The 27,638-nt window shown below is 43.7% G+C and overlaps 1 protein-coding gene across 1 annotated transcript in view; it reads left to right on the top strand.

Moving 5' to 3' along the window:
• LOC144797871 (extracellular calcium-sensing receptor-like) overlaps positions 1-25,517 on the top strand; it is a 49,179-nt gene extending 23,662 nt beyond the window's left edge. The window contains exons 4-7 of the mRNA XM_078668674.1: positions 5,032-5,263; positions 11,788-11,795; positions 24,398-24,521; positions 24,598-25,517. Coding sequence (XP_078524800.1) covers positions 5,032-5,263; positions 11,788-11,795; positions 24,398-24,521; positions 24,598-25,517 — 1,284 coding nt within the window. The remainder of the gene's footprint in view (positions 1-5,031; positions 5,264-11,787; positions 11,796-24,397; positions 24,522-24,597) is intronic.
• The last annotated feature ends 2,121 nt before the right edge of the window (positions 25,518-27,638 follow it).

Here is a 27,638-nt window from a genome sequence, read left to right on the forward strand (position 1 = left end):
TTGCAATGCTCTATCACTCCTCAAAAGACGGAGGTGAAGTTTAAATTCACAATAATGGAACATGACAACAACTTTTTCAAAATGTGTTCTTTTTTATTTTATTGTTATTTGATCGGAAGCGTGGGCATTGTACTACTGCGTTTATTAATTATACAAACCTAAAGTGTAGTATCCAAGCTCCAGTGGAAGCTGCAGAAAGTTTACATTGCTCATCAAAATGGTATACTTCTGTTCGTGAGTGTGGCGGCTGGTCATCTTTGAAGGCGGTGAAGTAAGCACTAGACATGAATTGTAGCGAGCAAGCGAAACAAGCGGACCTGACCTCTGCTACGGAGAGTCCAGGGGGGTTCGTCCCCTCAGAAAATGTCAAAAGAATGGGACCAGATAGTGCATTTTAAGCACAATGTTCAAATAAATGAGCTAATAAGTTACAGGCTCTAAAAGGGCACTCATTAAATATTTATGTTGCTTCATTATATTCCAAACCAGTGAAAACCTCATGCTTTCCAGGAGTTGATCCCACTTGTTCAATATGTGCTATGGGTGGTCCAAATGTCAAAAATGATCTCCATTGTGCCAGTGCTAGCATTGTGGAATTCGAATCTGGGAGCACACTGCTAACCTCTCCGCCATATCGCCCCACTGCATCATGGTCTGTGCAGTTCGAGTATTTTCAAGAACAGTACAAAGTTCAAAGTTTCAAAGTATTTCACCTCAATCGGTGCAAGTAAATACTTGTTTTACTATCATCTCTAGACACGAGCCTAGCCCGTGTTTCGGGATGGATTCCCTCATCAGTAGAGATCATTCAGGGGTTGCAGAGCAGGCCGCCAAACACCCGTCACGGGCCTCGTTGCCCCTCCGGCACGCAGGTGCGTCTCCAGGAAGCTCGTCAGCTCAAATGGCTACCGGGAGCCATCAAAAGGAAATTCGAATCTGGGAGCACACTGCTAACCTCTCCGCCGTATCGCCCCACTGCATCATGGTCTGTGCAGTTTGAGTATTTTCAAGAACAGTTCAAAGTTCAAAGTTTCAAAGTATTTCACCTCAATCGGTGCAAGTAAATACTTGTATTGCGATCAGCTCTAGACACGAGCCTAGCTCGTGTTTCGGGATTGATTCCCTCATCAGTAGAGATCATTCAGGGGTTGCAGAGCAGGCCGCCAAACACCCGTCACGGGCCTCGTTGCCCCTCCGGCACGCCGGTGCGTCTCCAGGAAGCTCGTCAGCTTAAATGGCTACCGGGAGCCATCAAAAGGGAATTCGAATCTGGGAGCACACTGCTAACCTCTCCGCCGTATCGCCCCACTGCATCATGGTCTGTGCAGTTCAAGTATTTTCAAGAACAGTTCAAAGTTCAAAGTTCAAAGTTTCAAAGTATTTCACCTCAATCGGTGCAAGTAAATACTTGTATTGCGATCATCTCTAGACACGAGCCTAGCTCGTGTTTCGGGATTGATTCCCTCATCAGTAGAGATCATTCAGGGGTTGCAGAGCAGGCCGCCAAACACCCGTCACGGGCCTCGTTGCCCCTCCGGCACGCAGGTGCGTCTCCAGGAAGCTCGTCAGCTTAAATGGCTACCGGGAGCCATCAAAAGGGAATTCGAATCTGGGAGCACACTGCTAACCTCTCCGCCGTATCGCCCCACTGCATCATGGTCTGTGCAGTTCGAGTATTTTCAAGAACAGTTCAAAGTTCAAAGTTTCAAAGTATTTCACCTCAATCGGTGCAAGTAAATACTTGTATTGCGATCATCTCTAGGACATGTATCGGGTCTAGAGATCATCAGTTCAACAAGTACCTACTTGCACCCACTGGGGTGAACCACTCAAGAACTCCATGTACCAGAGTCCCTAGGGGCGATCTGGAGGAGGGGCTAGCGGTGTGCGGTCCATGGCGATTGTATCTACAAATTGGCTCCCTTGAGCTTTGAGTCGACGGGCTCCTGGACGACGCACCTGCATGCCGGTTCGGGCATTAAGGCCTTTGACGGTTGCTTGGCGGCCTTCTCTTCCACCCCTAACTATTTTCTCTACTGATGAGGGAAGTTATCCCGAAACCCGAGTCATGTCTCAGGCGATATCCAAAAACCCGGGACATGTATCGGGTCTAGAGATCATCAGTTCAACAAGTACCTACTTGCACCCACTGGGGTGAACCACTCAAGAACTCCATGTACCAGAGTCCCTAGGGGAGATCCGGAGGAGGGGCTAGCGGTGTGCGGTCCTTGGCGATTGTATCTAGTGCTAGCATTGTGTTTTGGGTGGCTCCATATGCCATGCGTGCCTCCTTGGGCCGAAATTACATACAAAATGCCAGTTACAGAATGATTTTATTAGTGCCGTCCATGTATCATGGCTGACTATTATGTCAAGATATTACCTCTAGTTTGTCATGGCTAACATTTTACCATGGTTCCCGCCTTCCCATGTGCCAAGGTTGTCCAGCTATTATATAAAGAATTACTTGTAATGTGCCAGTACAATCACTTTTCCACTGTTGACCCATGCCAGGAATTTCCTTCAGTATCCCTCTAGTTTGATGGGTGCCTCTCTTCGTAGTAATTGCATCAAATATGTCAGCGTCAGCATTTTGCAATAGATGCCTCTATAAGTCAAGAATTACCTTTAGTAAGGTATTCTCATATACATTCACTCACTCAGACTCATTCATCCTCAGTCACAGTTATTTATTCTCACTCACTTGCATACATTCATTCATTCACTCGCTTGCACTCACAGTTAATCTCACTCAGTTTCAGCCATCCCTAGGCACCCATTGCCCCTGCGCGCTTCTATACATCAGCGTAGTATTGCTTATGATGTTCATCTAATGTTAATTTTTTGTTCCGTAACTACGGAGACTGCAACACTTGGCGGCCCCCTTCAATGGCGCTGCGGGATTGCCTATAGTGTTTTGGTTGTCATTTCTTTTCTCTTTAGCTCTAGTTTTTAACTTGAATTTTCTTTTTTAACTTTGCAACTTTATCTGTATGTATGGCCGCCTTCTATGCACACTGGTTGGGGTTGCCATAACTACGAGACTCGCTCTGTTGAGCAGTATTGCCTTGACAACTGGTAACTCGGATTGTTCCACTAACTCTGATTAGTGAAACGCTTCACAAGGATTTTTCCTGACCCGCGATTGGTAGCTCCATCTGCCTATCCTCTGTTAGGGACGTGTGATGACGCTCTCCACGCCCATGCCACGCCCACTACGTGCTTCTTGGCGGTGGCGTCTCTCTCCCTTCTCGCCTTTATTTACCCTAACCACCGCAAAGCATGTTGTTCTTCGGGGTCTGGCCTAACGAGGAATCACACAGGTACCAAGCGGGTGCCTAGCATCAAGGGCGTGAGCGCGGTGCTTTTGAAATGAGTATTTCGGTTCAGAATTTATTCCCCTTTTTACTCATATTGTTACTTTCTTATATTTGCAGGGTGTGCCACTTTCGTTACCACCCCCCTCCTGAGACCCATGGTGCTCTTAATGTTAGCACTTTCTGTAAGGATGGTGTTGCCTCTGTCGATTAGCCATTTTGCCCAATAGCACTATGGCAGCTTGACTGACCGTTTTCTCTACTTTTCGTGACACGTGTTAGCTATTAACATTAGATGGGCATATTAACACCATTTTGCCTGTATTTTTTAATATAGCCACGTTAGAAGGCTTGTGTAGGGATCTTAATCCCTGCAAACTCCACGGGGTTAATGATAATCCTGTATGTGCACGAGTTCACTTACTCTCTCACTCGTGTATTTGTTATGGCTATAAACACATCGTCTGAGCACTGAAGCATGTTTTATTTATTCATCGACAACGGATATGGATATACTTAATCTTTTTGTTTTTCTTTCTGTCCTGTCTTTTGTTCGTCAATGTTAATGTCTTTGTTTTACAGAATAAACTCCGTTCCACTCCATTGTGACAGAATCTTGTTACAGTGTTTTTTACAAAAGATAATCTCTTTTTTAACACTAGTGACCCCAGGTTAGGGTGGGCCTTAGCGCGTTCATACCACCGGGGTCCATCACTATACCTTATTTCACTGGTCCTGACGAATGCCTGTATAACTACCTTCACATAGGCTGAAACATGTTGACCTCACAAAAAGGATAAATCTGGACTTTTAATTTTGGTCCTTTATCCTAAACCTCTGTTTTTATATATGTCTGATTGGTAAAACGAATAAACCTTTTTCGACACAATTGGGACATTTTTAAATCACTAATTTCACATTTCACACATCAAAAAAAAACAGCTCCGCAGTAATCTGGCGTTGCAGCACACTAGGGTGGCATTCGGCCACTCCTATTGTGGCCCGATGATGAAGCATGTCACCAACTAGGTTGGTGAGTGAGGGCTTTCTTAACAACCTAATGAGGTTTCTTTGACAGTTGATCCTGGACTGTGGATATCATTACATGCTTGCTCTTTAAATAATTTCATGTGGCATGGCGCTCCTTAGTTTTTTTTTTCAATATCTAGGAATGCACCAAAATCCCTGGGTGTTGCGAGAGAACACCCATGCAGCACCCATGGAATGCCTCCCCGTAAAGCAGTGCAGAAATTTGCACTGCATTGTGTTATTAAGGATTTATCAAGCCACTCTGGGCCATGCAAGGTCGGCATGTTTGGCTTGATAAATTGCATTTAGTAGTTGTGTGGCTCATACACCCCGTTGCATGGTGCAAAAGCGATGCAACTACATGAAAAATATGGCCTGAATGTCACTCAAGCATGATTCAAAGCATGACATCAGGTTACATTTTCAGTAAATTTGAAATTGAAAGAGTCCAATTGCCAATCGAAATATGTATGCTTAATGCAACATATTGTAAGAAACATGCCCCAAGATGGTTACAATGAAAATGTTATGCATGATTGACCTTAAATGCTGCATCTGTGACATACAATCACAACAGCAGAAAGAAAAGAAGTGTGATTGAAAAGTGCAACCCTAAACAATACTAGAACAACAAAAGTAATGCATGTTGCTTACTAAATGTCTTCTAACTTGCCTCTACCTCCAGCTTCTTCACTATATCAAGAAGGTGCGCTTGCAGAAAGAAAACAATAAGGCATTTTTTGATGAATATGGCAACCCCCCAGCACGGTATGACATTGTAAACTGGCAGCGGGGTCCAGCGGGCACCATCAAGCATGTGAAGGTGGGCAGCTATGACTCTAATGCACCTAATGGGAAAATCCTGAACATCAATGCCAGTGCTGTACAATGGATCACTGGAAAGGAACAGGTAGGAGGTTAACACCTGTAAGGAAGAGGTTTGAAACATTTCTTCTGAACATCTTAAAGGGGACATTCAGTGCAGAGAAAATAAAAAAACGGTTCACTTTGATCAGTCATGCATCAAAGCCATCAGCAACTATAGGTGTTCTTGAATGTTGCTTCTTTGATGATGTCAGCTGGGGTTAAGAGCTCCACTGTCACGTCATTAACAAGATGGCTACTTTGATCCACTGCCACGCATGAATGAGGAATGATTATAAGAAAAGTAGAAAATTTAAAAGGAGAACCCTCAATAGGTATTGGATATGGCCAAGAATCTGTCTAGGTTAGTATTATGGCCGCCAATTAAGACTTATGTTTTTTAATGTGCTTTCCCATATGCATTTGTTTATCATACTACATAGAGCAAGCCGTTACCAGTCAGGGCAAGGTCAAATCCATATGCATGCCTTAATAAATATTCAATAGCAGTTGTCAGAAATGGGTGTTTTAACTTGGTTTTGGGAGGGGCATCTCTAGCACATTAATAAACCAGCTCTGGTTGGGTAAAAACTGAGTTCTGAGAGAATCTCTGCTGAGACACTGGTAGCTATCTCATAAGTAGCAGGTAATTAACTTAGAACTGTGTGCTAAGTTCAGGCATCACCGGCAATTTTAAAGTAAATAACACAACACAATTAAAATGATCAAATCAATAACAATGGATGTCAGACTCTTAGAGCCAGGCAAGGTTCAAGGTTATGGCTGGTGAGGGTCCCTCAAAGTCGAATATGTTGTCACAGTGCTCCCACTGAACCCATTGGTTTTGGCGTCAAAAGCTCAGAGTGGGACAATCTGGGATTTTGAGAGTGCTTTGTCAGGTGGATAGATTTACCACCTCTCCCCAGTCCAAGGTTTTACCTGCAGGCGTAATCACATTTTCTTAAGTCAAATTCCTCCAGTGAGGTATGGCTGCAAGCCTCAGCAGGGTAGTGCTCCACAAGTCCACTTATCTTTGCTGTAAGGTGAGGCTGAACAAGTTTTCAGCAAGGCAAAAACATCAGAGTGGACTGAAATAATTAGTTTATTTGTTTTCTTTCTCGCCTTGGGTGCCCCCCTTGTCGGCATGCCTCAGCAAATTGGGCCAGGTGTGCGACCATTCCAGACAGTGTTGCGATTCCTAATGGCTTGCATCATCAAAATCAATGAGGCAAGTTGCAATTTGCGACCCATTGTGAATGGCCAGCACTCGCAGGGAAGATGGCCTGATGGAGTCAGCAGACCATGTATGTGACTGCTTCTTCACTAAAGCAGGCTTTTTTTAACTGCAGCCCATTTTCCGTAAAGGAAAATGGGATACATTTAAAAAAGAAAAATGAAATGGTTCTGTTTTATTTTTTTAAGTAAAAATATTTTTTTAAGTAAAAATAATTTTTCGCATGAATTCACAAATGGGAAGGGGTTCTCTGGGGACCCCTTCCCATTCGCGAGTGGCTTACCACCTACTTCAAGTAGGTTTTAAACTGCAAGTGTTTTGCGATCGCAAATATGGTCGCAAAACAATGGCACATACCATTCTGACTCACTATTAGGAACGGACGCCCTTGGCACATCCCTTCCTAATACCAACTAGCAAACACTATTTTGCGAATCACTTCTCGCAGAATATTGTTTCTACATACTACCAACCTTTTTTGCAGTCGCAAACAGGCCGATTTCCAGTTTGCAGCCAAAAGTACAGTTGTACATCTAGCCCCTTATTCTGGTCCTCCACAGGTGGAAAAAAGTTCTGTAAAAGCTCCTCCTGGGCAGTCCTGCAGCCCCCAACTCCTTCTAGGCACAGGGTCTTTCTCCAGCCAGGTCTTTTGCATGGTCCACTCTTTGCTTTTTGTGTCCCTGAAGCTGGAAAACAGGAGCCCAACCACTTGATCCTCGGAGAGCAATTCCAATCCATGTGTCCAGCAGGAGTTAGTCCTTTAGGCCGTGTGCAAGTCTTCTTCTTCCAGCAGAAACCAGGAATCTTCTTCCGTAGGGCCTTTTTACCCTGTTGGAATAAGACAAGGCACAGAACTGTTCTGAGAAAATGGTGGTGGAAGTGATAAATGTATCTTGTTCACTAGTAAGTGATTGGAAAGATTATATCACCTAATCCTATTATCTCTCAATTCCCCTTTGCAGCAATTACTCTTTTCCTTTTGTGAAATTACCCAGGAGTCCCAGTTTCAAGATGGCTAAACCAATATGCTGCCACGCAAGCCAGTCTTCATCTCAAAAGCCACTCCCCTATTGCAACCAGAGCCTGGCTATCTTGGAGGGTCCTGGGAAAGAATATGAGGTCTTCCTTGGCATCTCTGAGCCAAAAGGGGTAGTGCTCAGGCTGATCATTGTTCTGCCAACTATTCATCTACTCCCAGATAACTAATCTTAGCTACAAATTCAGAATTATAAGTACATTCGCCGCTGAGCCAGGGTTGTTAATTCTCCCATACAGGAATGAGTATTCCAGCGTTTGAGGTAAAATGAGTGGTTGAACTGGTTTTAAGCCTAATCTGATTAAGGCAACCTAAAGTATATTTTTATGAAGTGATTCTTCTGCTTAAATCAGCAAGTATGTTTCCACCGTTAAAACAGATTTTACAAACCAAGCTTTCTAGTGCTTTCTAACCAGAGATGGATAATTAAGAATTTAATCTCATCTAAGTTTACATAGGGAAAAGTACACCAAGGCCTACACAGTGAAGTTGATTTTGGATTTTATTTTTTAATGTGAGGGCACTCTAACCCCAATATATAGTGTGCTATAGTTTAATATATTAGCTCCTAGGCCTGTGGACTAACAAGGCACAGTTTAGAGATGATCTATGACTATATAATACTGGAGTTTCCAGCATGGCAAATATATTATTCCATGCCTTGATTAACTGCTGTCAAAATAAATTGTAACCCAGCCAGAGCATTGAGTGCTTCTGTGATATATATGTGGGTGGTATAAATACACACTGTAGCCCACACATGATATTTAATTTTCAATACATTGAATTACTTTAAGCACCATGTATAATTGACTTACGAAGAAGTTATATAGGGCCACTAGTCCACCTTGCAGCACTTACTTTAGATGGCAAGCAGAGGCACTTTACAACTGTTTCGCAATAGTAAAGTGCACATATTACTAACACCAGCATAAGTAGGGTCCAGCAAAGGTTGACAAATCTAAGGTGACCATGCAGAAAGAAGGGCCACACCATATTTCTTCGAACATGCCGAATGTATATATTAGATAGATGTACATGTGCCTATTACAATTGTTCTAAAATGTTCTAAAGCAGTTTTCAATGCTACTGAAACATGTCAAGGATTTTTGCCTGACTAAATCTTCTCTTTGTGCATAATTGTGGCTCTGCTGGCTGCATAAAATTGGTGTTGCGACTCTGGATATGAGACTTTCTGTCATAGAACTAAAATACCAAACCTTATCGGGGTCATAGTAAGAATAAGGGCTTTCGGTGTCATTTGTAGATTTATTGGCTTTTCATTTGTTTGAGCTGTCTGGGTAATACTTTAGGAATAGAAGGAATGGACATTGACTAATGCTCTATTTCCTGCTCTTTAAGTGGTTTGTTTAGCACTGTTGTAAAGGTTTGCTTTGACAGGATCCATTTAGAAGACCAATATGTGATTTTCTGGGTTATCCTCATTCATATGAGCCCAACCTGAAGTGTCATTTAGCTGCTTTAGGGCTATGCTTATTACATTGTCTGATTGCACCATGCCCTCTGTTTTGCAAGGAAAAGTAAACACAGTAATCCTGAATGCTAATTACCCCAGCCAGTAGCGTAATGCACTATGCATATTGATTAGCTTACTATATAAACGAGTTGAAGTCCTCCTGTTCCTGATTCACAAGTTGCAATCACCTTACGAAAGGAGCTTAGTGAATGGAAACATGTGAGTTTGTGACTTAAAACGCAGGGTTTTGGTCTGAAAGCAGGGCAATGTAAAAGCAGGAACATCATTAATCGGCAAAACATGTAAAAGTATGTCGCATTTTATATCATTATCTTTTTATTTCACTGTTATTCTATTTTTCACCAAATCCTTGTGCATTTCTGCCAAGTGACTCACGTCATGTGTGACACCGTCATCTAGTTCTAACCTTTTAGATAACAGAATGTTGAATCTTTGAGCCTTGTGGTTTAAGGACAGACATAAAAAGCCTGATATGCATAATGCTGCAGGCTAAAAACCCAGGACTGCCACCAGCACCCGGTGCTGTCTATTACCCTGTGCTCCCCTAATTCACCCCTTCGTGCACCCTTCGCCCTTGCTCTGAACGTGTCACTGCTTCCAATCCCAGCTGCACAACACCCCCTGTTCTACTGATGAACAGTGCTCACTGCTCCCATGCCGCCATTATCCTCTGCTCCGTTGATTCCTGGTCATGGGCATCCGCAGAAATTTTTCCAGGGGGGGGCGCTAACCTGGCAAATGAAGGGGCGTGGCTAATGTTAATCAATAGGGGCGGGGCTAAAATGGCAGACAATCAGGATCGGGTAATGCTCAGGCCAAGCTGAGAAAAAAAAGTGGTGAATTCTGCATTTGAAACTGGACAACAATTAGAGCACACATATGAACCCTAATATTACACCCTGGCCCCTTAAAACTCATACGTTCCCTAATCCCTGAAATTAGCCCCCTGGCACCCCAAAACCCATAACCCATACCCGCACTGACCCCTAAAATTGCCCCCCTGGTACCTCAAAACCCATACCCACCCTGAACCCTAAAATTACCCCCTGGTACCACAAAACCCATACCCACCCTGAACCCTAAAATTACCCATGCCCCCCCAAAACTCATACCCGCCCTGAACCCTAACATTACCCCTGGCACCCCAAAACCCATATCCACCCTGAACCCTAACATTTCCCCTAGCACCCCAAACCCCATATTCGCCCTGAACCCTCAAATTACCCCTGGCACCATAAAACTCATACCCACCTTGAACCCTAAAATTATCCCTGCCACCCCAAAACCCATACCCACCCTAAACCCTTAAATTACCCCACTGGCATGTCAAAAGCTGAACGCTATGGGGCAGATTTACAAGCCCCTGCGCCACTTTTGCGTCACTATTAACATGGGAAAAGTGTCGCAAAAGTGGCCCAAGGGGCTTGTAAATCTACCCCTACAAGCTTACACTACATTCGCATATTCAGAGGGGACTGTCCTCCTTGAGGTTTGCATGCATGTAAGTCTAAAACACTGTAACCTAGATATGCAGCCAGTAGGTAATGCTGGTGATGCTGCAGAATGCATTAAAGTTACTGGAACTTACTTAAAAACTGCTGCCTGCTCTTCTGATACTATTCGGTGGAGTTGGGCTGATCAGCAGCACTGTCGTCCTGGCATCCAGCCCCTACCGAAGGTCTCACTTTCTAGATAGGTGTTGGTCAAATGTCTCCTGGATTCTCCATGTCTGGGCCTCCTCTGCTTCTTCATCAGTGCCCTTGGATGCAAAAAGAGACAGATCCATGGCCCTGTTCACCATTTATCTGGTGAGCAGTGCCATGTATGTGTATTCCATACAAGTGCACAGACAGCAGAGTGAAAGGGATGGCAGTGCAGGTGACGCTTTTCCTTTGTAAAGTCATTCCTGCTGGCGTCATAGCCCATGGTTTGCTGTCTGTGCACTTGTATGGATACACACCTATACAAGTGCACAGACAGCAAACCCTGGACTATGATGCCAGCAGAAATTCCTATACAAAAGAAAAGCGTCACCATCCCTTTCCTCTTGCTGTGCACATCTTCCCACTCCCACGCCATGACCAGGCAGCTAGAAGTGGTGATTTGTCATTCTGAGGGGTGTGAATGTTATAAGATTGTGTGCGCCCGGCTGAGACAGCTTCCCCGCACACCACACACACACAGCTGCACCCGAGTACTTCACACAGGTCTTTAAAAGACCATTTACTTGGTAATGAGGCTTTGTTGTGTTTTCACCCCTACTTAGAGCCCCTGCATCTCCACTCTGCACATGGCTTTGGCTGGATGAATTAGCCCCCCCCTCCCGGAATTTGAGGGAGAGGAGTTGACGTGAGGTTAAAAAGAGGGGTGAACAAGGGATTGAAGACACTGAGTGGTGACTGTGATGGGGCAGACATTTAATGCAGTTTCCTTTACAAATAGGTTTATTGTACAAATCTAATTTGACATACTCGCAGACAGCAAATGCTGCTGCCTTTCCATGGTGTCTGAAAGTTTTTTTCAGGAAGTTGGGTCGACGAGCTGATCGGGTTATTTTCTTCCTTCATGTGGTGGTGATGAGTGGGTTGCAGGGCGCCAGCACTTGTCACCTCTGTCATTGGTAGCCCCCTCCATCTGAACGCCAAGGATCACCGCCTCCCCCCCCTAAACCACCGGCACCTGGAGGGGTCACCGTGATGCCTAGAGTAACCAACTGGCATGGGTGCAAATTCAGGAGAGTGAGTGTAAAAATTCAGGACAAAGGGTCAAAATTCAGGACAAAAATTCAAGACAGGAGGTCAAAATTCAGGACAAAAGGTAAGGTTTAAAGACACATCAGAGAAGGTTGCGCAATAGTATATAAGTAAGTAAATAGACAACCACTAAAGTACAAGTGAAAATAAGTTTATATTAGGTTGAGACAATTGTGCACTTCATGGTTTGTCAGTATACGTGCAGCTTTAAACAAATGTGCAGGTCTTTTTATGGTAACAAAACCGCCCCCACCTTTCCAGCTCCCAGAGAAAACGCCTGATGCCCGTTCCGGCCAGTCTGGCCTTGATACCACCCTCCAATGGTGCCCCTCATCTTCACATAGACCCTCTCTCATGTGTATTTAATTTCTTGTATAGTGCTACTCATCCCAAATATGTGGGGCAGAGTTTTGCAGTGCGTTACAACACACACATATTATATAGAGCCAATCACTCATAAAGTCAATATATAGGAAATGTTGCTTAAGATAATGGGGCTTACAATGTGTAATCATACTTTCATCCATCATTCAGTCTTTCACCATTCATTCTGTCCTTCCATCTGTGTGCCGATCCATGTCCATATTCATCCATTTACAAACCTATCCATCACGTTTCCTTCCATCCATCTGTACACTCATCCATCCACTCTTCCACACATCCATCCATTAACTCATCCATCCAGCCATTCACCTGTTCAGTCATCCATTTACCCATCCCCCTTCCTCTTTCAATTCCCCTTTCACTTAGCCATCCATCCTTCCATCCACCCACCCATCCATCTACTCATCCACTCATGAATCCATCCATTGAACCTATCATTCATCTATCCTTTCTCTCATCCATCCACCCTTTCACTCCTTCACTCATCTATCCATCCTTTTGTCCATCTACCCGCCCTTTCACTCACTCACTCATCCAGCCTTACATCCACCCTTTCACTCATTCGTCCATCCATTCACCCTTTCACTTATCAATTTATTAATCCACCCTTTCACTTATCAATTCATCAATCCATCCATCATTTCACTCATCCATCCACCCATTCACTCGCCCGTCATCCACCCTTTCACTCATCCATCCATCCATCATTTCACTCATCTATCCAGCCATCCATCCATCCACTCATCCCTTAACTTACTTACTCACTCACCTTTTCACATTCATTATGAGACCCATCAAGGACTCCACCCTCGCTGTAGTTCCTAAAGTAAGGGGTGGGGTGGAGCAGGGTTCACTATGCCCCTGCACATAGGCAATCTGAAAAAGTGGAAGGCATGAGTCATGCATAATGCGCAGGGCCTTGACGTGGAGCGACTGTGACATGGTGTTGTTTCCAGAGCTTTAAGTGGGATGAGAAAACTAGGGGGGTCTCTTCAAAAGTGTGTTTGATGTAACAAAATGCGTGCCTTAAAACACATAAGCTAAAATTCTGTGCTTAATATAATGTGCCGCCTGACTGGTATTTTTGTTGCTTCTGTCATTGCATCCAGATATATAATACAAGTAACGTTACACTTAGAAAAAGTAACGTTACACCTACAACAGGCCAGAACTATTGGCTTTGTCAATGGTTGTTAGTTGAATAAAATAAAAAAGCAGCAATCATGGTTGCTGTACTAAAACTATAATCCTTTCCTTTCAACTTCTTTCACCGCCTTCCTTTGGCTAAGTGGATTCTCACCTAGGAGCAGCATGGGCGTTTTTGCACTTTCATGGGACAGAATGCCCTGCCCTGGACCGAGGCTGGATGAGGCCACCACATGCTGTGCCAGCCCAGACTGACCCATTGTCATTCTGTATGGGGCAATCAGCCCCACACAGAATGATAATGGGCGGGGTGGGGCTACTCTTGTGCTCAGAGGAGTGTGAGGCGCCCCATCAGGGAGCTGAGGCCTTTTGCAGGGGAACAGCTCTGTTCCCTGCCATGCTTAAAAGCCCCAGCGTCAGGCCTCACTCCTGGATGCATTGGTACAGATGGGCTTGCGCAGGGGGGGCAAGGAGAGGCGCTCCAGGGGGGGGGCAAGCGCCCCTCCTTGCCCCCCTTGCGGACGCCCATGTTCCTGGTGACTCTGTCAGTGTGGTGGTTCTCCTGTGTGCCCCAAGAGGGCACATCTGACTGTTGCCTGCCTCTCTGTGTGCATGCCCTGTCCAGAGACGTGTACATTTTCGATCCTTTTGGCATCCAGAGCAACTTGGCAGCCATTGTTAGATTGTGGTAAATAAAATATTACCCTGGCAGAATTTCTAGGCATTAACAAAGTATCATGCATCAAATGAGAGACACGATCCGTGGTGTCCAAGTTAAAATGGGCTTTATTCCAATAACTCGAGTCAAAGGGAGAATATGTTCCATCACCCAGAGGTTCAGGAAGAGTCTTCTAACAATTATTTGCTGAACATAGGTTATATACATTTTATCTTGTACATAGGACATAGGAAGGAACGCTCGAGGCAGAGCAGAGAAAGAAAGAGATAAGAACATGTGGGTGTACACTTTGATGAGTCATAGGAAGGTGATAGGTAGGTGTCATAGGTGGGTGGGTACTTAGAGGAGGAGTTTGGATAGCTAGCTGGAACTATGCCCTAATTGTGCAACTTTGAGCATGACGTGCAATTGACGTGTAACTGGGAGGAAGCTGACTTTCAACCTAGTAGAGAGATCTCTTGTGTCAAGGCGACCAGCACATCTAGTACAACTGATATCTAGAGTCAGGGGATGTATTATCTGATTATTCGTTCATTGCATGAGCTTTCTATGGGTGCAAGTACTGTAATCCACTTAAACAGAGACAGAATGGCTGGGCCCTATCTATGCAGATGGGTTCTGTGTACCTTCTTCACCAGACTGTAATGTGATTCTGTAAAGCAACAGATAACTGTTATTCATAATACTGTCTTGGCAGGCCTCTTGCTGGGCTTCTTGCGGCTTTCAGTGTGTCAGGAGTCATGAAATGCAAATACATGGGCCTTATGCTACCTTAACGTTTGGGAGACTTTGATGACTGGCATTTCTAATGCAGGACATGAATGCAGAGGCCTAGTGATTCAGGCCACTACAAGGAAATATGCATGGATGACATGCACACACATGTAACATAGGGTATACGTAGGGGGCATCTTGGTCAGGCAAAATTTCATTTTCCACATTCCCTCCTTGTCCCCTACTTAACCCTTCAGGATACATCTATATTCATGAGACCGTATAGTTGATCATACAGAATCATTTGTTCATCTTTTATCCTTTGTTTAAGTGGATGTGGAATACAGGCAGTAGCACACAGGCCGCAAATGGCCGGGCCACACTGCAGACAGAGACAGCAACCAAATACCATAAGTAGGGCCATTCCTAGGAAGGACATGACCTTCCATCCCCAAGCTGATATTATACCCCAGAACCAACTGGACCAAGTCCATGTGCCTGGGTCTTGATGTATGGCATGAGCAATTTTGTGGAGCCTTGTTATTGCTTCGTACACAGATGGTGCATTATCTGGGATGAAAATGCAACAACTAGATCGGATGACTCTACAAGCTCCGCCCCTATCCGCCAAGATGACGTCTAGAACGAGGCGGTTTTGAAGAACGACAAGTCTAATAGCAGACTGTTCCTGGGTCAAGTTCGCCAGGGCAGATGCAGTTATATTTACAACTGTTTCCAGAGTCCTTGTTAACCTGCGTATCACTTTACTGTTTTGGACGGGACCTATGAAGAAAAAGAATCCTTTGTTGAAATCTGTATATTGCTCCCAAGTTGTTTCAGTCTGATCGATCCCTGCGGAATCTGTCTCTCTCTTTTGTCTAACATGTTCTAGTCGTGGATCTCTATGATAATTTGATGGGGCTAGAAAAACGGGTGGCAATAAGAATGCTATATAACAAGTCCCACCCCAGTCTAAGGGCAGATGTACATAGGCTGTCTGACCGCAAATGAAATAGGTATGGCGTGATGTTTTGAAAGAAGAAAGTCCTTTATCATTAAACTCCACTACAGTGTTACACTCGCTGTGTCCCATAAGTACTGAGCCTTTCTTACTAACACATAAATCACCTTTAGCTGGCAGGACTGAAATAAACGGTGGACCTGTGTTTTGCTTGGGCTGAACATTTAACATTATAAAATTAACGGATGCATTTCCCTGTGTGTACTCTTCATTCTCTAAATCGGTTCCCTTTCTTTGGGGGAATCCGTCTTTGTCTGGAAAGCATGCTTCATTCATTACTTTATTCAGGTTTCCATATATCCAGCCACCTGGATAAGCTATGTACTTTCTATCTATTGAGGTCATTAAGGCAAACCATGCTCCACACGAACCATTGTGTGAGAACGGTAATGGGTAGAAGGGCAAGACTCCCTTTGTCTCTTGATAAGGAGGCAGTTGGCCACATACCCAGCAATCAGTTGCATTGCTGGTCTGGTGAGAATGGTGTAACATACGAATGAAAGTATTGTTACGTAGTGCTAGTCGATATGACAATTCATGAGGTGGCAGTTCACTAAATGTATGCTCTGCGGTGCTATTACTGGAAGAATGTATATGTGAGGAAACGGGAAAGAAAACATGTAGCAATAAACTGATACCAATTATAACAATGCACAGAATAAAAAAAATGATCAAGGTAACTATACATCTACTGCGTAATATCTTGCAGTACTCTCCTTTCTTATCTCTCTTCTTACTATTCTCGTATGTGATCTTATACATGTCAGAAATCTAGCCTAACCGATTCACCACCGAGTGGACTTAGACAATTAAACTACGTCTGACTTACTAGATCTTAATTTGGATTTATACTCTTGTTGGGGAGTCTTTTCTAGCAAAAGGCGGCGCAAAGTCTGTATTGTCTATAGTTTTTTTTTTTTTGCAAAAGTTCCAAAGTTCCAAATAGTCCGAAGTATCTTTTGTAGTGATGAAGGTGAGTTCGGCCTTTACGTCCTTCCACTTTCACTCCGGTCCTCGTGGTTTCGGCGTCTTCCAACGTGGCTCAAGGGGGCTTGAACAATCAAAATTCCGGACACAAGTATAGAATCTTCTGGTGCTTATGGCATGTTCCTTGACCTGGGTGTTGTCAGGGAAGGCGGCAGCAACCTGTGAACAATAAGAGAGTAGTGCAGAAATCAAGGAAGCCAGGTAATCTGTCAGCATTTACTTAAGCATAGGTGTACCCCACATATTTGGCGGTCTACCGAAAACTACTTCATAAGGAGATAGGCCTGTTCTGGAATGAGCTACCATTCGCATGTAAAAGAGGGCAACCGGCAAGGCCACCATCCAATCCACGCCTTTTTCTGCACAGATCTTAGCAATTTTTGTCTTAATTGTCTGATTATGTCTTTCTACAAGGCCTGCTGGTTCTGGGTGTCTTACACAATGGAATTTCCAAGTATATCCTACCAGAAGAGACACTTGTTTCATTAATTCAGAAGAAAATGGCTGCCCGTTATCTGAATAGATGACACGGGGCAATATCTGGGGAAGAACTCGCGGACCAATTGCCTGGCTGTTGTCACAGCAGTATAACCTGGAACTGGATATGCTTCTGTCCATCTAGATAGTGCACACACAACTACTAAGACATATTTGTAACCTCTACATCTGTCCATTTGGATGTAATCCATCTGGAGAACTTCAAAAGGGTGGTCAGGAGGATGAAATCCGCCTTGTTCCACCGGAATGCCTTTACCTGGATTGAACTGGCAACAGATCATACATGTTCACAGATCATGCATGTTCGCACTTTCTGTTTCGCTGCGGCACGCAGGTGCTTGTTAAACCAGATATTCTGTAAGCTGTCTATCATTGCCTTCTCTCCCAAGTGTGCGGGGCTATGTGTCGTGCTTATGATTATTTGTACCATAGAATCTGAAAGAGACCATGTACTTTTTCCTTAGTCATCCAACCTTGGTTAGTCTAGACCCCTCCTTGTTCAGTCCAATTCTTTATCTCATCTGTTGTGGCATGTGTCTGTATGTCGAGTACATCTTGAGTGGGATCCCTGACTGTCATACTTTTTGTCAGTAACGGTACCTCTGTCTTTGTCGTGTCTGTTGGTGTCTGTGCTGTAAGTTTAGCTGTTCGGTCTGCCAGGTCATTACTCTGGGAAATGGTGTCTGTAACTTTGGTGTGAGCTTTGCACTTCAGGATAGAAATGGCTGTAGGTAAATGTATGGCTTCTAACAGGGCCTGAATAAGCTGGCCGTGCTGAATCTTGGTCCCATGGGAGGTCAATAGGCATATTGTGAGTCAGTATAAATGTTTACTTTCAAGTGCTTAGCTCTTATGCAGGCTTGTGTCAGAGCAATGAGCTCTGCTGCTTGTGCAGACAGTGTGTCTATTTCCTGTGTCTCTATGATTTCTGTGGTCACGGCATACGCTGCTACTAACTCTCCTGCACTCGTTCTCATGCATGATCCATCTACATAGAGCGTCAGGTCAGGGTCTGGGAGTACAATATCTGTCAGGTCTTGTTTTGGTCTTGTCACTATATTCATTACTTCCACACAGTCATGTGGTGGTGCATTTACTGTACTTGAGGGCAAAAGTGTTGCAGGATTCAGAATGTTACAACGTCTGATCTCTATGTGTGGCTGAAATAATGTCAGTTCATATCCTGTCAGTCTCGCTACAGTCAAATGTAAAAATAAATAAAAATATGGCGCGTGATATAATGCTCTTATTAATTCCTCAAATGCCAAGGTGAGTTCATGTGTCCTAGGGAGTACAGTCAGAGTGGCTGCCTCCTGTGTAGTTAACTGTATGAGTGGTTGGCTGGATATGCATACTGGGAAATCCATTGCCTACAGTAAGAAGTGAGGCCAATAAAGGCACGTACTTCCTTTTGTGTCTTGGGCTGTGAAAGGTTAGTAATGACCTGCATGTGATCTTGTGTTAGCTGTCCACCCTCCTTGGAAAGCAAGTGTCCTATTTCACCACTTGCTTTTCACAGAATTGTAACTGTCAGTGACAATTAAATGCCCAAGTGGCTGTGAGAGTCGACCCCTATTTTACCAGATTAGAGTCTGGGATGTTTTTATTTTATTTTTATTTTGCCACAGTGGCTTTCAGGCAAGGTGATTGACATGCGTATGCGCGTGAAGCACCTCCATTTCCTTGAACAATTCATGCAAACAAGTAAAATACATTGACATTAATTTGTCTATTTGTAGGTGTGCTTCTGGTATCATACCATATTGATGATGCTTTAACGGAAACAGCATCCTGGATTAGATGTGGTCGAATGATGCTGATGTAAATTTGCTGCCACTGGTAGTTCGAATTTTGGTTAAATGTTGCAATGCCTGTATTTTCGCTGTTAAAGCACAGTGTTTAACAAGAGCTGTGTGGATTAAGAAACATAAACCCAAATGGTACATTGAAAGCAGGACAACGGAAAATAAATATGTAAAGAGGGAGCTCAGGAAGCAGAAGCACCCCACCTGATACAAATATAATAGGAATAAGAAATGTTAAGGGATGTTTAACCTCCTGACAGAAAAAAACAGGCGCTGCTGTACATTGTTTCTGAACGAAAGCTTTCACCAAGTACGGATTGTCCAGATAATGTATGCTCTTCATAGTGAAGGAGGCAAGAAAACCGGCTTGTTGCAAAGTGTCAGAATAGGTTTCACCAGGTTTGTAGTACGTTATATGCATGATAATGTCCCTCTCGCAGCAAGCATTTACTACCTATTCTGGCGACGAGACACTGCGCAAAAATATTGTTGCAGGATGGTCAGCTATTTTGTTCATGTAACAACATAAAACCTGGGGTCTGGTTTAGAGTTTGACCGACAGGTTTCTCCATCACAAATCTGCCAGATATCCCATTGCCTTATTACAAGTGCTTTAGGATATAATGCACTTATAATAAATGTAAATGTCCAGTATTTGTAAAGTGCGAACAATTTTCTAAAGGTGTCAAGGCGCTGGGGGCCGTCGGGAAGATTAAGCAAGGTATTACCCAGAATCACATGGTGCTGGGCAGACCCCTGCTGCCATGATCCCCAGCATCCAGAGTCAGTCGCCCTGTCCACTGAGCCACACCTCTTCCACAATAGTAAGGCTACCTATCACCTTTACAATAATCCATCACTCGAATATCTTTTAATCATTTGACGGAATGTGTAGACTTCTGTATGCTTTTCACATTGTTTAAGGATACTTATTTTAAGCACTTTCGTATGCACATTAGGTCTACATTACAAAAGAAAAAATTCAGAAAAAATAATCCAGCTATACTAAACACCTCTGACTATATTTGCTCGGGTAACCAAACTCTGAGCTATAATTGCGTTGATTTTATCACTAACTCTGTGTTTATGTAGTCTAGAGCTACTCATATTCTAAAATCACCAAAACGAATTACCTGAGGGAATTTAAACCAAGAGCATGAAGCAAATTGAGGCCAGTGTTTCTGGATTTGCTCCATATTACATAGGTTTTCAACATACGGCCGCCATGGGTACATGCCACCAGGTAAGCATTAATCTGTCTCTTTTGCCGTACCGTGAGAAAGTGGACTGTGGTTGAAGGGGGTGTGCGTTCTTTTCAAGCAACAGCCACAATTCATGTAAGGGCGAACCAAAATAATCATCAAATTCACCTGTGCTTAACCCTCTAGTAGCTTGGCACAAAAGCAGTCAGACTTAACTTAAAGGCAATGTTAAAGTAGTTATGCTGCACATAAACAGAAATAAAGTGAAAACACAACAAAGGAAAAATTCCACAACAATTTAGAAAAATAGAGCACAATGTAATTAATTATAGGACACCAAAATGACAAAAATACAATCAGTAGAAACAAACTCTGTAAGTTTAAAGAAATAAGGTAAATAAAGTGCCTGAAAGAACAAAGTGCCACTCGCAGTTATTTTGTTATGCAAGACTCGGTTAAAGTTCAGACTGAATTTGATGGAGCACAGGGACCAGGTTACTCCTGCTTTAAGAGTTACCTTCTAATGACGAGTGAAAAGAGCCCTGTTTGTGGTGTAGAAGGTGGCGAGGACTGGGTATGGGATTGCAGATGGTTATCACTGTATTCCAAAGAGCATCCCAGGTGTCAGTTGCTGCAGTAGAGCAGAGATTCTGTGGGGAATACACACTGTCATTGCTCGAGATTTGCAGTGGTGGTCACCACTGGCTGGTGCTGTTGCAGCACTAAGTACATATCTCGCTTTGCCGGCCGTTGCTCTGGGGGCTGTAGCATGAAGAGTTGGATTCAACAGAGCTTCATGTTGGCCAGCGGCATAGGAAGAAAAATCTTGGAGCGAACAGGCCCGTTCTCAGTTTCACAGAGCCAAAAACTTTAGGACTTTGCCTTTCCTTCAAGGATGATCTCAACATGTGCTACCCCAGGGATCCAAGACCTGCAGGGCACCCCTTGAGTATCAATATCTCACTCCAGCAGAGTCCTGCAGAACTCAGGCAGTTGCTGGTTCCATTGCAGTGACCAGGCAGCAGGTCAGTAGGATAGATGCAGTGAGGCTTCAAGAGCTTGTTATGTCCCCGTGGCTTAGAACATGACAGGCAGCTGACCCTTGGAGTCACTTTACACTGAGATGAAAGGAGCCATCCAGTCTTCCTTCTCGACAAGCACAACAGGCCTCAAGCAGCAGGGCATCAGGGTTTCCTTCTTCTTTAGTATCCACAGGTCCAGGAGTGTACTGAAGATTAGATCTAATAGTCCTTCCTCTTTTTATGCCTGATGCCTATTTTGAAGTAGGAGAAGCTGCTTGAGTTTCCCTCTATAGAGGTCTCTGGAGTTTCTTGCCTCCCTGCCCTGGTCCCAGTCTGTCTATGGGCACATTGGGTTAATGCAAAGTCCTTTGTGTGTGAGCTGATCCAGTGCTTTTGAAGGTCAAGCGAGGTAGGTGACACCTCCACCCTCTATCCTGACAGTGATGCCCAATCCTGCCAACATCCAGACCCTCTATTGTGATGTTGTCTGGGAGTAATACCCAAAAGCCCACTGCTAGCTACACTTGGTCTTGCAACCCAGAAAACATGCTGTAGGCACCAAATGGTTATGACAAGAAAATGCCAAGTTTCAACATGTAGCACTTATATAATTGTGACACCAAACATTACATTCCTTCCTGCTCTCTAATCACAGAGTATCACTTATAAAAGTAATAAGGTAACCCAATGTTATCCTATGGGAAATGTAGGCCTTGAAAGAGTGTAAAATGAATTTTAAGGTTTTTCACTACTAGGACATGTAAAACTTAAAATTAAATGTCCAACTTTTTAAATACAATGCACCCTTCCCTATGGGCTGTTAAGTTCCTTCCCTGAGGTGACATATGTATTAGAAAGGAATGTTTGTGTCTGGCAAACATTTTGTTTCGGTTCAACAGTGTCCCTACCATGGTTGGGAACACGTTAGATGTTTTAGGGTACCCCTCACACACCAACAGGCCCATTGGTGTCATGCTTCATCATCAGGGTCATCGTATCCCTCTACGGGATACGGCGTGCTGCGACCAACGACTGCGTGGGAGCACTTCTTTTGACTATGTGTGGTGTATGTGAGGGATTTTTATGTGAGTGCTGTGGTGGGGTTTAGAATAGTGAGTGGAGTTTAAAAAGCACCTGGCTCGTAGGTTAGCAAAAAACTTTAATTGGCCCCCAGGCTGGTACTGGTAAAAAGGTATGTAAGGAGGTATTGGCATAACGTATGTGTGCCACCTCCTATGTGTGTGTCAACATAATTCGATGTAAAAACATCTTCTTCAGGACTGGGGTACACAAATCCCCACCTTACTCACGTTTTTCTAATCTCGTCTTTTGAATATTTCAAAAAAGTGATATTTACAGGTGAAGGTATATCAATGTACCTACTGAACAACCGCTATTTAGCTGACCTGCGAATGAAAAGGACAAAAAAAAATTCAGTTGATCCCTTCCTTCAAAAAAAACATGGGTCGGTTCACCTGTGGCTCAAGTCATGCAAAAAGTAGTGCGGTTTGAAAAATATCAAGACACGACAGTGTCATTCTACACATGAGGAACGTGCCTATGGTGAAAGTTTATTCAGCAAATCAAAAAAGACACATACAAGACAGACACACATGTAACACAAAACACACGCTCTAATGTTAGGGTGTTGGTAAAACCCTGTGGTATTTATTAAGTATTGTGAATATTGGGGAAATTTCTGTGAAGCTCACAGTGGGCAAAACATACTGTTTAGTTAGGAGTTTGTTACTCCATGAGACCGTTTTTAACGTAGGGGTTACCCGGGCTCCCACCTGTAAAAAAATTACACAAATACCGCTATTTGTTTTCTGGTACTTACATATTTCTCAGGGGTGGTAAGTTCTTCCGTTTTTTGTTTTTGATGGTATTACTCACGGGTCTATGAGGAGAATCCCTCTTTGCTGCCCCTTACGCCGGCTCCGGTGATTGTGGCAGTGCGTCTGCACAGGGCCCTTTATATACTCTCGCTGTTGTGCCCTTAATTGGATTATTGGTAAGGTTTTTGACCGGGGCGGCCCATATTTGGTTCGCCGGTAATTGGGTTCGTTTCCAGTGTTTCTTTTCGAAAGGCGCATGCGCGATGATAAGTTTCATTCCTGCACGCATGCGCGTTATACCAAAGGGTCCTGCTGTTGACCGCGCATGCTCACAAGTTGATTGTTACTATTTCTAAACTTCCCTAAGAACCCGGTTCGCGTCTGCACTGGGTCTGTTATAAAAAACGATAGTTTTTTTTGGCAATAAGGAAAGGAAATATTGTGATTCATTTTCAGAGGGAATTACAATAAAAATACAGATATAGTACATGAATTGACTGCTACTTTTTTTAGACTACCCTGAGAGACCAGGGTTCGCGCCTGCATTGGGTCGTGTCATTTGGCAATAAGAAATGGCAGTACTGGAATACGTTTCCTAAGTGAATTACAATTAAAATACTGATAGGGACACTGTTGACCCATTACCTAATGGATTCCTCTTGTTTGTAAATGTAACCCAGGGAGAACGAATCCATTTCGAGGTAATATTCTCTCTCTCCCTCCTTTGTTAGAATTGAAACATTTTGTTTCACCAGGTTGAGATGGCAGTTTAAGCTGCACACACAGGCTGCAGTTGCAGGCAGGGACATGTTTGAAAGGCTACTGAAGAAGGTAGCACTATCAGTGCTGCAAAATCAATAATTGCATTTAATTTACAGACTGGTGGTACCCATAGTAGCCCTTTATTAGGGTCTTACAAGTAAACTGAAGGTGAAAATTGGGTGCAAGCCAATTTTACCATGCCTAAAGGAGAGAGCACAATCACTTTAGCACTGGTTAGCACTTGTAAAGTGCAGAGAGTCCATAAGCCCAACAAAAAAACGAATTCAGCAAAACAAGAGGAGAGAAGACAAATATTTGGGGAGATCGATCTACGTCTGACAGGTCTAAAATTACCAAAGTAAGATCCCCAAGTCAATCGTTAGCCTAGTAGCAACTGAGCTATTAGAAAGTTAGTGTAACTCTTTCAAATCATTCCTAGTAACAGATGGTTTCCAATAGTAACTCTCCCTTTGTGCTTCCTTTAAATGGCATCCCATCACTAAGAGCAGAGCCTATTAAAGTGGCAGAATATTTTAATTGCAATTAAAATGACTAATATTACCTGAAAAGTAATCTCTTACTCAATATGACATTTCTTTTCTATCCAGGTTCCTGTGTCTGTGTGCAATCCGAGCTGTCCCACTGGATTTAGAAAGGCTACCATACCAGGAAAGCCCATTTGCTGTTTCCAGTGTGTCCAGTGCTTACTAGGGGAAATTTCTAACCAAACAGGTAAGAGAAATCAGCAAGTCCATTTGGCTGGTCAAGAACAATGCACTAATGTACTTTTCATTATTTTATATCTCAGATTCCAATGAATGCTTCAAATGCCCCTGGGATCAGTGGCCCAATAAGAAAAGTGAAAGATGCATCCCAAAGGTCACAGACTTTCTCTCATTTAAGGAAGCCTTTGGAGCTACCCTGACAGCAACCAGCATTTTGTTATCACTGATTCCTGCTTTAATCCTTGGAATCTTTGTCTATTACAGAAACACGCCGGTCGTCAAAGCAAGCAACTCTAACCTTAGCTACCTGCTGCTTCTTTCTCTCATCCTGTGCTTTCTCTGTGGTTTGGCTTTCATTGGATACCCCTCAGCTGAAAAATGCATGTTCCGCCAGGCTGCATTTGGAATCACATTTGCTCTCTGTGTCGCTTGCATTTTGGCCAAAACCATCATGGTGGTAATTGCATTCAATGCCACAAAACCCAACAGTGCCTTCAAGAAATGGGTTGGACCTAACCTGTCATATACGATCATTAGTATTAGTACTCTGAGTCAGATTCTACTATGTGTTTTTTGGTTGCTTCTCAATCCCCCTTTTGCTGAATATAACACCCACACCCAACCTGGAATTATCATCGCAGAATGCAATGAGGGTTCCTCTGTCGCTTTCTGGTGCATGCTGGGATACCTTGGGCTTCTGGCCTCCATAAGCTTCATAGTGGCCTTCCTGGCTAGGAAACTGCCTGACAGCTTCAACGAGGCTCAATACATCACCTTCAGCATGCTCGCCTTCCTCAGCGTTTGGATCTCATTTATTCCAGCCTATCTCAGTACTAAGGGCAAGTACATGGTGGCCATGGAGATTTTTGCTATTTTGTCTTCTACCTTAGCATTGGTTTTGTGTATTTTTTCACCAAAATGTTACATAATACTCTTGAGACCTAAAAGGAATACCAAAGAATATCTAATGGGCCGTGGTGCAGGACAAACCAAGAAATTATAGTCTACTACTGTAAACCTGTTATAATTAGATATACATTTTACATCGTTTTCTTTCATATGTGTCTGACATGGTACATAAACTCTAGATACTTACACTACCAATAAATTCAATTATGTTAAAGATCATTATTTTTATCGCCCACTGTTAGCATTTGTTGACTTCGCATCTATGTTACATAGTGTTGACACAGGTAGGTGTGTTGTGTTGTGTTGTCTTGTATATGTAATGTGCATTTCTAATTACATAATTTGCATAAAACACTGTGTATGATAGCTTTACCTAAAATTGGCATTACTATGACATGCACACATTGGATTATTTTGAGGACAAGTGTGCCCCTCTGGTACCTGTGATTCTTGATTACATCTTTAGTATCTGGCTACTCCGGTTTGCACACTACTATCCACAGGAATCCGGTGTACAAATTCCATGATGTGATATAGAATTTGGGCACATCTAACATATTTATGAGCCTACAGATCTCATTTATTCCATAATAGCCATGAAGTATTTTCCTCCATTGATCCACTGACATGATTTCAATGATAAATACGGCAACCTACTCAAACCTTTCTTGATTGTAAAACTGTCAGCACATGGCAGACACATTGGCATGCATGAAAAACAGACACTGTAGTATTTTCACTGCGGTCAAGGACTCAATCTGGCTATGATAATAGGGACAAATGGCTTCAGCCTGATGTACATTGCACTATTCTCTGGCACCTGCTGTCACCTGAACCTTACCAAACCGATATTGTATATATGACCGCCTGCAAAAGAGATATAGTAATTAATTTAAATGTTTTTTAATTTTGCCTCTCTGGGGCCGTATTGCCAATACTGCGCATTTTCCTGTTTAGCGCTGGGGGCACCTATTAAAAGGAGCGCTCAGCGCTAACCAGGATAGTGTGCCACATTATAGTCAATGCACTTCTTCCAGGGCAGCTGAGAACTTGCGCTGCCTGGGGAAGTGCAGGGGAATGAAAGAACAAATGAAATTACTTCTATAGCGCACTGCTCAGCATAAAGAGTGTCCTGGTGCTTTAGGTAAAGATCAAGATGGAAGTCAAATACTAACACAATGCTCACACTTCTACAATCAGAATACAGATGTTTAAAGCTCCTTTTTAGGTCTCGCCTATGCAGCGTGCATGCGCTGCATAGGAGGGGACCTCTTGGAATCGATCAGCTTTTTTGCCCAAAAACATGCACGCTTTGCATTGCTTTCAATTGCAACACATGCACGTTTGGCATTTCCTTTGCGGGAGCGAGCAGTGGTGCCCTCTGTCAGCAATTATCACGCCTTGCTGCTCACTCCCACTAGGGAAACGACCTCCCCCACCCGCACTCCGCTTTCCGTGCCTTTCCGCCCCCTCCCCAGCCATTGCTAATGTTTGTTATTCTAGACTTGCTATTCCTCAGAAGCCATGCAGTGAAGGAGAAGCAGGTGGTGCTGATTGCGACACCACAACCAATAATACAGCCCCCCACCCCACCATACCCTTATCTGCTTTCTTTCTCAGAAGCAGCTGCTCACAGAGCATGAAAAGTTACCCAATCTCCCTGCTTGGCCCCCGGGTCCTTGAAGCTTGGTCCCGAGTCCCTGAAGCGTGGCCCTGCCTGGAGTGGCCCGTGAGTGAGGAAGCAGATTAGCCCCGCTTCATGTCATGAGGCGACCGCTGGTGGCTGCTCGCGTCGTTCACTGGGCGCTATCACTCGACCTCTTTAATGCCGCTCAAATATTATTGTGCGAGAGAGCCGCTCACATGAGCCGTGTGAGAATGAAAAGACAACATTGGTGGAGCCGCCTCCCTGAAGGGTTGCTGTTTGTACAGCTATAGTGCTTGACTTCCAGCCCCGAGAGTGGCTCGCCCAGCTCCAGGGCAGAGTCTTTCATATCCGCATGAAAAGCGCCTCTGCCTTGTTCACTATTGTTTTTCCAATAGTTGTTTATTTAGCGGAACTCTCAGAAGGCATTTCCTGTCAATTAGCGGCTGTCACTGCCATGCTGACTGCCACTGGGTGGGAATAAAACAACCTGCCTGCCTTCAGTATCACTAGAAACCCACACTTAGCAAAATAAAGGCGGGGTTACACTCCCACTCGTTTTCAGAGCAC

Source organism: Lissotriton helveticus, chromosome 12 (genome assembly GCF_964261635.1).
Source record: "Lissotriton helveticus chromosome 12, aLisHel1.1, whole genome shotgun sequence".
Lineage (NCBI taxonomy): Eukaryota > Metazoa > Chordata > Amphibia > Caudata > Salamandridae > Lissotriton > Lissotriton helveticus.